The sequence below is a fragment of the Microtus ochrogaster genome, linkage group LG7_11 (assembly GCF_000317375.1).
Source record: "Microtus ochrogaster isolate Prairie Vole_2 linkage group LG7_11, MicOch1.0, whole genome shotgun sequence".
Taxonomy (NCBI): domain Eukaryota; kingdom Metazoa; phylum Chordata; class Mammalia; order Rodentia; family Cricetidae; genus Microtus; species Microtus ochrogaster.
Genome location: NC_022032.1, coordinates 2,874,281 through 2,891,885, shown reverse-complemented (window position 1 = coordinate 2,891,885; position 17,605 = coordinate 2,874,281). Strand labels below are relative to the sequence as shown.

The 17,605-nt window shown below is 45.6% G+C and overlaps 1 protein-coding gene across 7 annotated transcripts in view; it reads left to right on the top strand.

The window, feature by feature from the left end:
• Tacc1 (transforming acidic coiled-coil containing protein 1) overlaps nucleotides 1-17,605 on the top strand; it is a 98,579-nt gene that overhangs the window by 62,603 nt on the left and 18,371 nt on the right. For 5 of the 7 annotated variants that reach the window (XM_026787010.1, XM_026787009.1, XM_026787008.1 and 2 more), the window contains exons 3-6: nucleotides 7,606-8,653; nucleotides 11,115-11,150; nucleotides 12,374-12,434; nucleotides 14,852-14,972. In XM_026787010.1, the coding sequence (XP_026642811.1) occupies nucleotides 7,698-8,653; nucleotides 11,115-11,150; nucleotides 12,374-12,434; nucleotides 14,852-14,972 (1,174 nt within the window). In that variant the 5' untranslated portion in view covers nucleotides 7,606-7,697. The remainder of the gene's footprint in view (nucleotides 1-7,605; nucleotides 8,654-11,114; nucleotides 11,151-12,373; nucleotides 12,435-14,851; nucleotides 14,973-17,605) is intronic. The other 2 variants (XM_005362450.3, XM_026787012.1) reach the window with 2 other exon arrangements.

Genomic DNA, 17,605 nt, shown 5'->3' with positions numbered 1-17,605 from the left:
TTTATATTCTTGAGTGGGTCGTTGTCTCTGGCATCTTTTCATGTAGTTATTGGATATTCTGCATTTATGTGTTTATGGAGTTCAGAACGTCAAACTAGGGCTTCCATGGAGCAGGGTGTGTCCCTGGTGTGAACATTTTCTTTTCAAATTTTATGAACTTATAAAAAAAAAAAAACTTGTCAATTAAAAACACCCCTCCCCTCAGAAACAAAACACACACACAAAAATTCACCAGACTCAAAGTCTCTACATCTCAATGTACTTCTGGCGTTTGGATATTGTTATAAGTTCTTTAGGGAAATGTCAGCTCATACTTGTTTCCCTTTCGTTTGCCTTTCTTCACCCTGCCTCCCTACCTCTTTTTCCCTCTTTATTGCTTTTTGTTGAGCCATCTTTCCAGCCCCCCTCTTGGTTATTTGAGATGAGGTCTCACTCTTAGAGACCAAGTCGGCCTCTTGAACTCTCCGTCCTCCTGTCTCAGACTCCCACATTGCTGGACCTGTAGGTACATGATGTCATGCTTAGCTATAAGATGTGTGTGTGTGTGTGTGTGTGTGTGTGTGTGTGTATGTGTGTGTATACGCACGCGTGTGCGCGTGTATGTGAAGTTTTTTTTCTTTTGAGATAATCTCCCTATAGTGCAGGCTTGCTTTGAATTCACTATGTAGGTGAGGCTAGCCTTGAACTCCTGATTGCTGGTGTTATCTGTATGAGCCACTGTACTGGCTTTGCTTCTGCTGTCTTTGGACAGTTTTGTAGTTTGTGCTCATTTGTTTGGTTAGGTCTGTGGTCTATTTTCAGCTAATTTTTGTGTTTGGATAAGGAAGTGGTCTGGCTTCATTCTTTCACGCAGAGCTCTCCAGTTGTTCTAGCCGTGGTTTCTTGAGGCTGCCTTTGCCCTTTTGCAGACACAGATGCTGCACCCTCAAGTCCAGTGCCTCACCAGGAGGTCTTTTCAGCCTGTAACTCTGTTTCTAGTTGCAGAGGACTGTGACTTCCTTCATCTCTGAAATACTGAGCTTGGTCCAGGCCCTGAAAGTCTGTTGTCTCGGAGGCCACACCCCCTAAAGGAACACCCACCTTTGCCAGGTTGCTCCTCCTCTACTTCTGTTTTTAATGGTGTACTGATTGGAGCAAGCCATAGGCCAATTGACCACTGAACTACCCTGTGTCAGGTTGGCAGGATGGCTCAGTATGTAGTGACCAGAGTCCCAGCCTTGGAATTCACTGATGAGCAGCGGTGTGTGCCTCCCCTCAGATAACTACATCCATAAATATGTGGGTTTGTGTGTGTGTGTTTAAAGAAATGCTGTTTGAACACAGATTTTATATAATGCTTCTAGATGTGTCTTTGTTTTTGTTGGATATGAAATTAAAAAAGGAAGTAGTTTATTCAGAAAAGGAAGTTGGTGCTTCAGGAAGCCTTGCAATCCAGCAGGGGTTGTGATTTTTGTGTAAAGACAGGAGGACTCGGAGTGGCAGAAAAGGTGGTTGACAGTTCCCTGCAGTGCAGGAGGCAGGAGAGCTAACTGGGCCATACCTCTTAACCCCTCCCGAATAGCCCCATGAACTGGAGACCTAGCATCCGAATATATTCTCATTCAGACCACCACACGCTACCCTTGGGTGTGGTGTGACCTGTGGGGTCCTTGTGTGAGTAAGGGCTGCTTTACTACGAGAACCATGGTACCACAAAGTGGCCTGTTAATGGAGATGGCTAGAGAGCAAATAGCTTTTGTTAAGGGTTGTCCTTCAGTTCCAGTACCACGGACGCTCACTCCTTTATATAAAGTACAGTGCTGCCTATGCCAGCCTCCCCTGTGCTTGCAAACCACCCTTGATACCCAGATACCCATGCGGTGGGAGCGCCATGTCGGCAGTAGTCACTGCTCGGGATCATCTCCAGACAGAAAGTCTGGGCGTCTTCGGTGCAGCTGTAATCTTTTTTCCAAATATTTTTGCTCTGCAGTTTGTTGAATCCACAGTTGTGGAACTCACAAGTGTTTCTGACTAGTTTATTGATGTTATTCTCTTAGCATGATAAAGTTAGGCTTTATCAGAGCCATCGATGCGGAGAAGACGTCATCTTTACAAAGTTAGTTACTTCCGTGAGTCAGGAATCAGCGCAGAGCTGTGGAGGAGAAAGGGGGGCAGGTGGTTCAGGTTTTATCATTGCCTTGGTGAACTCTCACAAATGCAACCAAGGGAGGAAGGGCTCCTTCTGGCTCACAGTTCTGGGGGATGTAGCCTGTGGGGGCAGGAAGGTCGGGTGGCTGAAGGACTGTGGCTGGTCACATTGCACCCCAGGAAGCAGAGACAGCCGGTGAGGAGAGAGAGAACAGGAAGTAGGCCTTGGGTGGGGCCTTTCTCCACCCTCCCACTTCCTCAGCAAGGCTTCAGCTCCTCAAGGCAAGGCTTGGAAGCCTGAGCCTGTGGGGGCCCCTCACATTCAGACCACACCAGCAGCTGTAGAATATCGGGGATAATTTAATTCTTATCCAGGGTTTAATGCATAGGAGTTATTGTACAATGAAAGACCCGAGAGTAGCTTGTTCTAGAAGAAGGCACAGAGTGGCCTCAGTGTTCTGCAGACATTGGCTTTTCCAACAGTAAACAGATGTCTTGCATGCCAGCAAAAACTTCAACAGTTTGGGTGTGCAGGGGTTTGAGACAGGGTTTCTCTGTAGCTTTGGAGCCTGTCCTGGAACTCGCTCTTGTAGACCAGGCTGATCTTGAACTCACAGAGATTCACCTGCCTCTGCCTCCCGAGTGCTGGGATGAAATGCGTATACCACCACCCTGGCTTGTAGCTATGTTTTTTGAGACAAGATAGCTCATCCGGCCTCAGATTTGGAATCCCTTTGCCCCTGCCTTCTATGTGCTGGGATTACAGACCCTGCCACCCTGCTGGCCTCTGGCTTGGGATTTGACTCCCTGACCTGTGTTTTGAGGAGGGAGGGACGAAGCCTACCGTAATAGCCTTCCTGTTGGGTAAGTGTCAAAAGCATCTAATGCTGAAAAGCAGAGGGCTAGCACCGGACCATAAATTATTTCTCTGGACCAGACCCCAGCATAAACTATCTCTCTCTGGACTGGCGTGGAGGCGCGGGAATAAAGACACAACTCACATGGCTTTATCTGGAGGGAGATTCTCAGTGGTCCCTCATGAAGTCCTGAGTTCACATTCTGAAGAATTCCTCTCACTTATTCTCCAAACAGCTTTTATACCGACACATAAATCGAGTGGGAAATACACCAGCATTCGTCTCCTAGGTGACCAGGCTTTTAGTCTCGTCCAATCAGCATCTCTATCAGGCATCCTCCAAATTACAAAGAAAGGAGCAAAACAACATCCTGACCCTTTGTTAGGGCAGTGACAGCCTGTCTGCAGGGCTATGTGACCATCTCAGGTGTGGCCTATGGCTTCAGAGCCTGGCTGCCACACCATATAGAAATATGGGCCTACAGGGGTTCACAGTTCTTCCGTCTTGAAGGAGTTTTGTTAGCAGCAATGTGCAGCACAGGCCTTCGTTCTGGATTCCTCTGTGCTTGCTTTGAATTTATCCCTGATCCATTCCTAGCGACTGCATTCCCCCAGCCTCTGGCAGAGCCCAGTTTGTCAGAATCAAGCTCAGCGCTCACACTGGCTGTGGGGAAGGAGCTCCCGCACTCACAAGGAATGCCAGGGGTTCTGTGTGAGCTGAAGGTAGTTGTTATATAAGGGAGCTTTCAGAGGAGAAGCAAGGCTGAATCTGTGGCTAAAACTGGCCTGAGATGGGGTAGCAGATTTGTTCGTCTCTGAGAGGGAGGTGGCATTAGACTTGAAGTTTCTGTCCTAGGGCAGAGGTAGTTAGACTGGGCAGCTGCTCTTGGGACTTTCGCCAGTTGGTGGTAGGTACTAATGAAACTTCAGCAAATACGCTTTTCAAAGAGAGGATTGTTTTTGTTTTGTTTTTGAGACAGGTTTCTCTGTGTAGCCCTGGCTGCCCTGGAGCTAACCTGGAACTTAGATCCAGAGCCTGCTTCTTCCTCCGAGTGCTGGGTTTAAAGGCATGGCCTAGCTGACAATTTTTTAATGTTTGTTTTTATGTTTGTACAGCTTCACAAGCTGGTTAATTGACAATTAATACTCTCACTACCCAGTGAAGATGTTTTACTGGCGCTGAGATGTGCTGTTAGAAGTGGGGTCCGCAGTGCCTAGATGAAGGAAGGGGCGGGTTACCTGGCACATGCCCAGAGATGGCAGAGGAATGACCAGGGAGGAGAATGTCCCTTGGCAAGGCTCCTTCAGTTGTCTGGAGGCTCGAGGCCGAGGCTGGGTGAGGGTGCTCCGTACTGTGTTTTCCTTCCCTCGTCCACTGCTCCTGTGATACCCAAACACTGCTTAAAGTTTTTTGTCCCTAGCCAGCACGACTGCTGATCTGGTCGTGGGTGACAGGAAAACACAGCATGTGGCAGGCAGCCGGTCCACAGCAAGCCTGTGGTCTGCTTCCATGAGTAGATAAAGTTTAGGTCTTACATTGGGTTAACCTTTTAAAGTAAACCTAAGAACTGACATCTGTTTTAACAATTTGGATTTAAACATGTTAGAACTCAAGGTGAACGTGTGGGGTAGCAATGGCTTGGTCTTGAATAGCAGTCAGTGTGTTTTGGTTTTTGTTTTTTAAGGATATCTGTAGCCATGGCTTCAATGAGAAAAATATTTCCAGCCCCTTTTATATTTATTTACCTATTTATGTATTTATTTTTGTTTTTCGAGATAGGGTTTCTCTGTGTAGCCCTAGCTGTCCTGGAACTCACTCTGTAGACCAAGCTGGCCTCAAACTCAGAGATCCGCCTGTTCTGCCTCCCAAGTGCTGGGATTAAAGGTGTGTGCCACCATTGCCCAACAGCTGAGTTTTTTTTTTAAACAATACTTTTAAATATTTCAATGTACTTTTCTCCAAAAAGATTTAAACTTGTGTGGAATCACCTCATTGTTAGGTATATTTCTTAAGACAAGCCTCTCCGCTGACGCAAATAATTCCAGTCAGACCAAATTAGATCGAATAAAGATGCCCACATTTAATGCAGCGCTCCCAGGTGGCCTGGGTAAGCATGGTGAAGGGAAGAGAGCTGGGGAGACCATGTATTCCCTTTCTGGGTAGCAGCCTAAATAGCCTGTGGGAGTGGTCAGTGCTTGGCAGGGGAGGGGCTTGAAATAGAGATTTCCTACTCTATTCCTGCTCCATTGGCCAGGGACTGGGGTGACACTTTCATCCAAACAGCCCGGACTTCTTGGATATAGGGGTGTTGGGGCTGGGGTCTCACTTTCAAACCACTCAGTGATGATTTTTGAAAATTTATATTTTCAAAATAAAAAAAAAAGTTAGATGAGGGACTGGAGTGAAGGCTCAGTTGTTAGGAGCAAAACTTAGGCCAAACTCACTGGCGTCAGTAGGCCACCTCTTCAACATTTCCCAGACTCACTGGAGCGTCCTACCTAACTTCAGTTTGATAAGCTGGTGACGCATGGCCTGTGATACGCCCACCCCAGCCCATATCCGGTCCTCACCGGGCCTCACCTCCTTGTTTTCTCCCTAATGTTACATAACTTCCTGTTAATGAGGAACACTCTCCTGGAAACCCCAGAAAATTACAGCTTTGTTCATTTTCAGCTCCTTCCAGTACTTTCCATCCATTCCCACACTGCAGCTGGGTAAGCTATTTAATCACAACCTAACTGTGTGTCAAGCAAGGTAAAGCCGACTTTGACAAGGTTCGCAGGGTCTGCAGGAAGCTCCTTTTCTGGCCTCCCAGCCGCTTTTCTCTCCCCACTCACTGTCCTTCCGTCTGCCTCATGGGAAGGACACCTCGTCCAGAAGTCTGAAAGGATAGGGGGAAATGTGTTGTAAAGTTGAATTGCTAAAAGTCCCGAGCAGTTCTACTTTTAAAAAAATAATTTATTTTTTACTTTGTGTGTATAATGTTTTGGCTGCATATGTCTCTCTGAGTGTGTCAGTCCCCTGGCACTGGTCATAGTTGTGAGTTGCCATGTGGGTGCTGGGGATTGAACTCCGGTCCTCTGGAAGAGTAATCACTGCTCTTATCTGCTGGGCCTTTGCTCCAGTCCCTCATCTCATTTTGTTTAATTTTGAAAATGTAAATTTTCAAAAATGGTCATGAAGTGATTCCACACGAGTTTAAATCTTTTTGGTAAAAAGTACATTGAAATATTTAAAAGCATTGTTTAAAAATATCTCAGCTGGAGCTGGAGAGATGGCTCAGAGGTTAAGAGCATTGCCTGCTCTTCCAAAGGTCCTGAGTTCAATTCCCAGCAACCACATGGTGGCTCACTACCATCTGTAATGGGATCTGGTGCCCTCTTCTGGCCTGCAGGCATACAGACAGAATATTGTATATATAATAAATAAATATTTTTAAAAATATATAAAAATAAAAATATCTCCCGAGAAATCCATGTATAATACAGTTCTTCCTCCTCCTCCTCTTCTTCAAATGGAAAGCTAATTGTTTTCTTTGTTACAGATTTTTTTTTTTTTTGCTTTTGGTGACGGTTAAATGCATAAAATCTATTTGATAGTGGACGTATGAAACGTAACATGAAGCTCCAGCTTCCAGTTCTGAGTGGCTGTGCTGACTGCATTGGCTCATTGAGATGTGCAGACATAGGAACTAGTTAATTTGGGAGGTGTGATGGGTTTTATTTGCAAGCTTTATTAATAATAAAGTTTATGAAAAAAAGCTTAAGGCCATGGGATAACAGTACGGTAAATTCCTTTCCACACATCCCTGGGTGGACTTAGCAGATTTGGCCACATTTGATTTCTTTTTACAAAAATTCTTTGGGAATAAAGAAAATGTTTGATGACTAGTATCAACAGCTTCTCTATAGTGTTTATAGCTAAACACAGCCTTCATGTCATTTGCAAAATATTTGAAGTATGTTTGGAGGACAGTTGAGAAGTCCCTGTGTGGTTACAGTCAGAGAAAGTGAGGGAGAGCAGGGCTGTCCTGTGTGTACCTGTGATTCTAGCTCTGGGGAGACTGAGGCAGGAGGATCATCAGTTTCTGTTGATAAACTATTGTTTCATGTTAGAGTCAGGGAAGCACTTAGCTTGTGTTTGAAATACCCCCACTAATGCCCTTGTAATTTTGCATATTTCTGTAAAACCAAAATTAAGAAATTATTTTGTTTACAAGTGGTTGAAGGGATTGTTGTTTTAGCTTATAGATAAATGTTACAAGGGGAAAAAAATGACAATTCTTAATGGCTTATGTTTTAGTCAAGGGATATTTGGGATTTTTTTTTTGTTTTTTTTGTTTTGTTGTTGTTGTTGTTGTTTTTTTAAACAGGGTTTCTCTATGTAGCCCTGGCTATCCTGGAACCCACTCTGTAGACCAGGCTGGCCTTGAACTCATAGAAATCCACCTGCCTCTGCCTCCCAAGTGCTGGGATTAAAGGCATTTGTTAAAGGTGAAACTGCCATCACGGCTGAGCTAAGAGTAGGAGTCCTTGCTTGTTATGATAAAGTCACACCATACAAACTCTGTACCAGGGGTGGAAAGAATTCTTTAATAGCTTTCTTTCTTCTTCTTTTCTAGACTCACAAGAAACCGCTGAACAGTCCATATCAGAAGTAATCGAAAAGTGTTCACCTGATCCATGTTCTAGATCTTCAGAAAATGCACCACAGATGACTGCTGATGCTCACTCAGTTGGGGATGCCAAAGGAGAAAGCAAACATGATGTTAGTAAGGTCTCGGTAGTGAGGCCATTTTCAATAGAAACCAGGAGTCCCACAGACGACCCAGCTGCCTATGGCTGTGCATCTGCGCTCTCAGGTAGGGCTTTGCCCTCTGCTGCATCAGAAGCCGCTCAGGACAAGCCAGTGACAGAAGGAGGCATGGGGGCTACATTTGAGGCTTTTACAGAAGGCGGGCTGAAGACTGGAGAACCGGTGGCCAGCAGAAGCAAGCTAAGAAAGCCTAAACCTGTCTCTTTGAGGAAGAAGACAGCCGGAGGCGATGCCTCTGAAATGATCCTGGAGGGGTCGCCTCTCGCCAAGGCTTCTCCCCTGTCGGCTCCGGATGAATTGGATAAGAACACACATCCTACTGTGCTGAGAGGTGCCAGGGCCCTGAAATCTTCCCTTAACCTTAAAGAAGCTGCAGATGCTCTCAGTAATGGCTCCAGCGGCTCAGGGATTGAGCTGCAGGAGGGGTCCAGGAACTTGCCTCCCAAGCTTGAGTATGATTTTACAGAAGGAGGGGAAAATGTTGAGACCAAGAATGCCCTTCCAAGGAAGCCTGTTAACAAACTGACACCCGACATACAGAAAGATGGCCTCAGCCAAGCAGTAGATGTTGAACAGCCTGCAGACCCAAGAGTCCAAGATGCCTCCCTCTCCCAAACATCTCCTAAGCTAGATCCTAGTAAATGGGGCCACCCCAACGTTAATTCTTCTGGGAGCTGCCCCGTTCTGCAGAGCTCGCCTCCCTTCTCCTCCAAAGGCTCCTACCACTTTGACGAATCCGCAGATCCCTTTAAGCCAGCCTCAGCTTTGACAAGCAGCGCCTTTGGTTCTCCCACTGGTAATCATGTTAATGAAATCTTAGACTCACCCAAGAAGGCAAAGTCGCGTTTAATAACGTGAGTGACAGTGGGTGCTGGGCGTGGTGCTCTGGTGTGTTTTCTGGGAATCTGGCAGCTCTTTTTGGTTTCTGTGAATCACAATCATAAATGTGTGAGGTCCAAGGGGGGGCACATCACTCTGTAGTCTTTGCCTACCTCTCCTGTGCCTTTGGAAGCGCCAGAACTTTCCTGGTCGATTTCCGCCTCATTTCTGGACCCTTGACTTGTTCAGGTCATCCCCCCTCCCCCTACCCGGGATACTTTTTAAAAAAATTATTTGAAAGAAATCAAGATTTGAAGTTTCCAGGAATCACACTGTGCCTGGAATTCGAGTGTCGGTATCAGCCACCATCTTTACATCCCTTAGTTACCTGTCTAAGGTCAGCACTGTCAGAAATGGCCCAGAACAGTCCTCTAGAACCGAAAGGCGTGACTTTTGGTGGTGGTGGTGGTGATGAGAATTCTTGCTTCCTTGTGTGTTTCTAGTTCATTAGCGGATTTCCGTGATGAGAAATGAGAGTACTAAATGGCCAGAAAATCTGGGTAAATGTGTTGTGTTCTTCGACCTCCTTCTCCTGGGAAACAGGGATGAACCTCTCTTTAGTGTAGGAGTTCCCAGAGTAATCCCTCAGGCCATATTCCATGTCAAATTTTTAATTTTGATACAGGGTTACATTACCAAGAAACTCAAGTTGAATAAAAGATCATATACCTCTTTATAACCCTGTGACATCTTGTGAAAAACTAGATGCAAGGGGCCAGTGACACAGAGGTAAAATTCTGAAAGGAAGTGCGTTTGTGGTTGTCATTAGATTGGCTAGGGAAATTTGGGGGTGTTGCCTGCGTGTATGTCTATGTACAACTTTCATGCCTGGTGCCTGCGGAGGGCAGATAGGGACATCAGATCCCCTGGAGCTGGAGTTAGAGACCATTGTAAGTCTCCATGGTGCTGGGAACCAAACCTGGGTCCTCTGGAAAAGCAGCCAGTGCTCCTAACGTCTGAGCCTTCTCTCCAGCCCTAGGAAATACTCTTCAACAATTACTGTGTCCTAAAACCACCTGATTATGAATTGGACGGGAAAGAAAAATATCCAGAGGGTTAAAGAGTAGAAATACTAATTTCAAGAAAGTTAAGCTATCCAGCCGTCAGTCGTGAGTGTTGCTGGTCTGTTCAGGGGAAATAAATCTGCTCGTGGGCTGCACAGGAGCAGTTAAATGGCATTTGAACACTGTCACTGATTGTTCGTGCAGACCTCTCTTGACTTTCATGTCTGGACAGCACTTGGGGTTCATCTTGCGGGTGTTGCTCCCTTGGTGCTTTGCTCCTAGATGCCTGCCCAAGCCATAGTCTGTAAGTGCCTTCTTTCCAGCTGCAGACTGAAGGGGGGTCTTGCTCTTAGATGAGATCTGGGCTCAGGAAGGAGACACTGACTCTGCCCTAGTGTTTAGAACCAAGAAATGCCAACTCTTGAGTCCTGCCGTCCTCACCTGGTGGCGCTTTCTACTGTTCCATTTTTGTGGAGTAAGTTTATTGGTCCAATAGGTTACACAAATTTAATTTAAAAAAATTGTACCCATGCAGAATTCTTTTCTTGTACGAAGAGTGCTTGGGCTCTTGGGCAGCGTTAGGACCCGGAGAGTAGAGGCCTCCACTTTTGAAAAGACTGAAGCATAGTTAACATCCACAATGGCTGGTTAGTTTCTTGGAACATTCAAGAAGGTGTGTTTAAATAGAGACAGTACAGTATGGTTAGGATTCTGCAGAGCAAATTATACAAATGATGGGAAAGCAAAGTCTCACAGTATAAAATTCAGGCTAACCTGTAACTGTGCACCCTTCTGCCTTAGCCAGCGTAGCGCTGAGTTACAGACATACAGCACTATGCTTGGCTCACCTAAGTTGCTTAGTGACCCTGCTGGTGGGGTCGGCCAGGTGTCTTTCCACCTGTACTTTTGTTCAGGCATTGCCGTTTACCTGGTCTTGCACAGTCAGGGTGAGTGTGCCCAGTAGTGAAGTGGTGCTGTTTCTGTGTGCTGCACACTTCCGTGCAGGAGGGCCTCACTTAGCATCTCTGAGCCTGAACCCAGAGCATTTCTCAGTGTTTGCATCTCTCTCTACTCCGTGAAAACTGAGGTCTTGTCGTCATTCATTCACCAGGGCTAACATTCACGAATATAACTTGTTATAAAAATTTTAATATTTTGTTTTTGGCGTTTTGTTTGTTTTAAAGCAAGGCCTCACTGTGCAGCCCTGGCTGGCTGGGAACTGACTTTGTAGGTCAGCTTGGCCTTGAACTCCCAGAGATCTGCCTGCAGGCACCACCGTGCCGGGCTTGAATATGATGTTTTTAATTTGTGTGTCAGATGATATCAAGGATATGCAACTTTAACGTCTACCAGACAAAGGATAAATGTTCCGGTTTTCACACGACTCTTCCGTCTGTGTGTCTCTCTCTGTCTGACTTTGTTGATGCATCAGGACTACTGAGCAAGTGAAATTTCTCTGTTTTCTGTTGTAAGTACTTCTGCTGTAGGTCCTGTTTGTCCCTGGGACTCTTGGTCCCCTCCCTCCTCTGTCCCCGCATGTTAGCTTCTGTCTGACGTCGTCAAATTGCCTTTCATTTGCCACATCTTAGTCAGCTTAGCCTTGCGATTGTCTGGACCTAAAGGACTGGATACTGCTTTTTCCACCTTGGGTGCAAAAAGCGTGTGCCCCGGCTTACTCAGCATGTGTCTTGTGGCACTGTGAACCAAAGCTGGCCTGGCCCTGGCCATTCAGCAGTGATTTGATGGCCTGCCCTGCTGCTCCCTGTTGTTCGAATAATTAGATTTTTTTTTTTTTTTTGGCAGGATAAGGCTGCTGTCTTAGAGCAGGTAATAACTTTTACCAAATAGACTTAATTTTGGTGACACTTAGAACAGTGGGTGAAGAAGACCACGAATTAGTGACCTTGTACACTGATAATTTATATACTTGTCTGTGTTTTCTCTTTTCTTCCGTGAAAGGAAAACAAATTGGAAATGCTTGTTTTTCTTTGTTGGTCACAATGGTGTGGGTTTTTTTTTTCTGAATATTTTAAGTTCCTTAAAACATAGAAAAATCTGTAATAGTCCTGTGATTACAAATTATGTACTAGTCTAAAAGTAACAGATGGCCAAGTTTTCCTCACTTCTGGGCATTGTACAGTACGTGGTACTTGGTTTCCCGCCTTCCCACTTGCCTACTTCCGAATGATAACAGTTTGTTTCTTTTTACTTTCTCTTGGCCATGGCTCCTTTCTGTAAGTGCCTAGGCCTAGACTGGAGCTGTCTTTGGAGAGTTCTGTGGTTTTTAGTACAATAAAGATTTTTTCAAAGACTCTGGTCTAGTGTGGTGATTCTTCTGATGAACGTCAAAGCCAAGCGAGTAAAGGTCATAACCGCTGTCTCTAGCTGCCCAGACTGTTCTTAGCGGTACTTGAATCTCGGAAAGGTGCCTTTTTGTTTGTTTGTGATGTGTAATTAAACATGCGGGATATCTGGCAATCCATAGACTCGAGTGAGGTGGTCTTGCGGGAGAATGAGCCAGGCCATGGGTCTCTAGGGTCTGCATTGTCTCCACAGCTCTCCCATGCAAATGTCTGATCGCGGTGCTATGCGCTTTGGCTTCCGCCCTCCACCCTGTGCTCTGCTCCATCTCATGCCTGGAAAGTTGTCGCTGGGATTCCAACCTGGCTTGTTTGTTCCTCTCATTTCTAGGAGTGGCTGCAAGGTGAAGAAATACGAAACTCAGTCTCTTGATTTGGATTTGTGTTCTCAGGTAGGTCTGTACTGGTCGCCAGGGTGGGGTTTGTCCTGTGGGGGTGTCTGAGGAGTCAGATTTAAGGAAAACAATTTTTAGATCCTCAGTGTCCTGAACTTATTCAGGAAGGCTTGGGGCCTGGAGAGCTGGCTCAGTGGTTAAGAGCACAGGTTGCTCTTCAAGAGGACCCAGCATCCACATGGCGACTCACAGCCATCTTTAACTCTAGTTCCAGGGCCTCTGACACCCTCACACAGACATGCATGCAGGCAAAACACCAGTACATTTGAAATAAAAGGAAATCATTAAGAAAAAGAAAGACAACTCTCTTAGTTGGGGGCAGCATATTCTGCTGTTGTCAGCCCAGTGTGCAGGTCACCAGAGATGCTGTGACATTTTGGTGGCAGTTCTATAAAGGGTGCTGACTCTGATAACGGACGGGATAGCCTTTTATTTTATCCTTACTAAGGCTCAGGTGGCTTTCCGATTTGTTGCCTTCAACAAAATGGAGGACCTGAAAGTAAGTCTGAGAGAGACTGGGCATTGAACCTGGAAAAGGGTTCAGAGAGTCGAGATGTGTCTAATATAAAATTCCCTCCTCTTCATCTTAATTCAGCAATAGATCTTATCATGGCTTTGAATGCTGTTCCTGATTATAATTATAAAGATGGAATCCAGAAAGTAAATTGGTACTGATTCTTATTTTATCCTAGTGGTTTATGATATACATACAGGAATATATGGAGTAATTAAGAAACAACTAAAAACCCCCAAACTAGAGCACACAGGTCTGTGATGCCATCTTTTTATTGTTTGAGGCCTTATTTCAGTTAACTGTGATTATAGAAACACATGTGGTTAATAGGATGCAGTTAAGTGTATCCTGTGCTGTTTGTACCAACAACTGTAGTGTAAGACGCTTTAAAAGGAGTGGTAGAGTCTGCAATTGGAATTCTTTTTTGATAATACAAATTCTCCTTTACAAATACGTGAAAAAAAAGTTTTGCCAAAGCAGGCAACACAAACTGTGAAATTTCTTTGCAGTTAAAAAAGAAAAATCCAGCTAGGTGTTGTGGCCCAGGGCTTGAGTCCTAGTATAGTACCTGGGAGGCAGGGGATCAGCCTGGGCTACATAATGAGACCCTGTCTGAAAACAAAACAGAAGCCTTAAGTGTTAGGCTGTAAAAGCTTTAGAGTAATTAGTTCAACAAAATCTGCTTTTGTGAATAATTTTCAAAACCATTTTAATTCACTTATTTATGCGTGAGTAGACCCTGTGTGGAGGTCAGCGAGCAGCTTGCCAAGGAGGTTCTCTTCCTCCACCGTGTGAGCTCTGGGAATTGGACTCAGATCAGCCTCGGCAGAAGCTCCGTTACCTGCTGAGTCATCTCGCTGCCTCCTGCCTTCGACATTATTGTAAATCCCACAATATTTTAAGGATAATGTGTACATTAGTGATTATAGCAATAACCCGACAGAATAAAAACAATTTAACACTCAGAGACTTATAATGAAAGAGGATGTGGTATTTTTAAGCAGAGAAATTAGGGCTGGAGCTCAGTTGGTACATTGTTGTTATGCAAGCACGAGGACCTGAGTTCAATTCCCAGCACCTCTGAAAAAACCAGGAGAGGCAGTGATGCCTGCCATCCTCAGGCTGGGGAGGCGGGGCGTCCTTGGGGCCTGCTGGCCAGTCAGCCTTGCTGGGTGGACGAGCTCCAGCGAATATTTTATCTGTTCTTGACAGTTTCTACACATCCACGGTGTATTTTGATCTTGTCCATCCCCCCCCCCCCACACACACACACTCTTTCCTCCATGAGATAAGTTCTCGGTGGAAGTGGAATGCAAACAGATTTGGAGGGAGAAAATGCCGTCCAGTTATGGCTGAAGGACTCGTCTGAGGAGTTTTGAAATGGGTGGTAGAATATCGAATCAGCAGAGTAACTTGAGTTACAATAAGTCAGGTTAGTATTCAGAAAATGCAGGTGTTGAGGATGCCATTTGCGGTTATTCCAATATGCTCCCTGAGAGATAGTTGGTCATTATTAAAAATACTTGTTCTGAAAGTTCTTGACTGTGACTAAGAACTTCGTACTTCACGGTGAGGCGAGTGTACTTGAACCGAGGAGGGGGATTATATGCAAGAAAAATGAATCTCCTACCTCAGAGCTCTTGAAGTGCTTAAACTTTCATGCTTAGGTTAGAAAAGCATAACTTTTAAAATTGCAGGCCCAGGCCACAGAAGTGAAGTTCTAGAAACAACATTTCGCATTTGAAAGACTGAAGCTTTCTCCTAGTTTTGTAGGTTTTGGACCTGTGGTGAGACGTGAACGTCCTCCCTCAGTCACAGCTCCATGCTCCGCTCTAGAAATGTCACTGGTCTCCATGACTGCCCTTCTGAAGGACAATATCTTCTCTGTTGCCCTCCCCAGGATGAAGGGGCTGTGATCTCGCAGATCTCAGACATTTCTAATAGGGACGGCCACGCTACCGATGAGGAGAAACTGGCGTCCACATCCTGCAGTCAGAAACCAGCCGGGGCAGAGGTGAAAGGTGAGCCAGGGGAAGGCCCTGAGTCCTGGGGATGCTCCAGTGTTCCCATGTCTCCCATAAGCCTGGCATCTTCATCCTCAGAAGCGGGCACAAAAGCAAAGGCATGCCGGAAGGTCCATGGCAATCACCCGAGGGACAGTTTGGGTGCAGATCTGTATTTGTTCTTTACTGGAGGAGACACAGACATATTAACACAGTCCTGGGTGGACATAGGGAGGAGTGGGAGGGTTCCCAGGATATGCCGTTGAAGTTTTCTCTTGTTTTGTATCGGCACGGTCATCCTCGAGTGGCTGTAAATATGTCCTGCATGTGGCGTTTTGGAGCTGTCATGCTCACTGAGCTTCCAGACGTTCAAGGGGGAGGCGGGGTGCTTGCCTGTGGCGACCTTTAGTGCTCTGTTGGCGTTTTCTCCGCAGCTTACTTTCTATCTGTTGCTAAGCCCGCTGACCAGGCTGCCCGACTGGTCCTCTTCTGTAAGATTCATAGCTAACGCCTGTGCAGCAAAAGTTATGAGGCTCTTTTTGTTGGATTGTTTCTGTCTCTGCGGTGCTGGGTATTGATCCCAGGGCCCTGTGTATGCCAGGCAAGCCCTCTGCCACCGAGCTATCTCCCCAGCCCTTAGTTTTGTTGCGTCAGACTTGCTGTGTAGCCCAGGCTGGCCTTAAATTCAGTTTCCTCTGCTTCTATCAGTTGAGTGTTGGAGTTATAGATATATATCATCATGCCCATATTAAAGTAAGTTTTACGAAGTACAAAAACCTAAAATGAAGGCCAAACAAACAGAAAAGTATAGGGTTTGGTCTTGATTTTTCTCTTCTTTCTCTTTTCTTTTTTTCCCACACTAACTGAAACTAATCATTTATTTTTCTTTCTTTTGAGACAGGGCCCAGTTCCATAGCCTCCTCACTGGCCTAGAGCACTCACACAGATCAGACCGGCCTCTACTGTGTAGTATTTCTCTGACCTGGTCTCCCAAGTACTGAGATTGCAGGTTTATGTCACCATGTACAGTGTCTTAGGCGCTCTCCTATTGCTATGAGAAAATAGCACAACTGAGGCCACCTGTAAAAGAAAGCATTTAATTTTGGGGCTCATGCTTCCAGAGGGTTGGGGTCCATGACCATTATGGCAGCAGGCAGCAGGGCGCTGGAGAAGCGGCTGAGAGGACAGCCTCAAGGCAGGAGAGGAGGGGCTAAGTAGGAATGGCGGTGACACACTTTCTCCAACAAGGACACACCCCTAATCCTTCCCATGCAAACAGTTCCACCAATTGGGAACCACATATTCAATAGATGAGCTTATGAGAGCCATTCCTTTGACCTTCCACTTCCACTCTGGCCCCCATACATAGGCTTGTAGCTATATCATTGTGCGAAAATGTATTTAGTTCAGCTTCAAAAGTGTCCCCTTACTCTCTGAGTCTCAAGACTTTAAAGTCAAAAAGCAGATTTCATATTTCTAATATACAGTGCACAGAATATGCATTACCATTCCAAAAGGGAGGCGTTGGGAACAGTGAGGAAACAGCAAACTGGAAATCTGTAATTCTGTCCGAGGCTAGAGGGTTTGGCTGGCTCTTCTCTCACAACACACTTGTAGGCTGCAGCCTGAGGCATCTCCAGCATCCTGAAGTCTCCACTGCACTCCGGGCTTCACCTTCACAGTTTCCCCTAGCTGCCTCTCAGAGCTTCCCTGCAGGGCCTCCCTGCTCTACAGCTGACCTCTGACTCTCCTTAACCTCGCAGGGAGAGTGAACAACCCCTCTACTCCTGTATCTTTCCTGATGCTAGGACAGTGTACCTATTGATGCCAGATTCTGCTGCTTGCTTAGAATGGCACCTGTCTTCTCTGTGAATTACATCAGCATCAGCTTTGTTTGTTGGTGCCTTTCAAGAACGCATAATTCCTTGGCTTTTTCTTCTCACAGATTGCAGGATTAGCTGGCTAGGGTCTCACCCTTTAATTCATTTCTCCTTCTCTGTTTCAGCACCAGCCATGGTCCTAGCACTACATTTCCTGGTGTCTTTTTTTCCCCAGTCTGTACATTTTGCATTTCTTTTTGCCCCATTTCTCTTTTTTCATTGTAGAACCGCATAAGAGGGGTCGCTAATAACCACATGGTATAATCAGTATTAGACTGTCTTGAAATTTTCTCTGCCAGTGAAATTAATCCAAAACACTTAGTTTATAACAAAGACAAAAACAGCCATATTCTTTGCCTAAATATCAGAAGAATGGTATTGAGGCCAGCTGCTAATATTGTTCCCTCTAAAACCTCCTGAGCTGGGCCTCCATAGTCCACACTGCATCCAGCATTGTTCTTTTCCAAGCTCCTACTAGATGGCCAAGCCCCCTTTACAGTGTTCAACCACTTTCCTCTGCCACAGCAAGAGACTATGCCCTCATACTGGTTCTTCTTAGTTATTTTTCTATTTTTGTGACAAGACACCATAACAGAAAACATAATTTAGGGGCTCAAATTTCCAGAGAGTTGAAGTCCATGACCTCACGGCAGCGAGTGTGGCAGCAGGCAGACATGGCACTTGAGAAGCAGAGAGCTTCTATGTTGAGACAATAACAGCAAGGCAGAGAGAGAGAGAGAGAGAGAGAGAGAGAGAGAGAGAGAGAGAGAG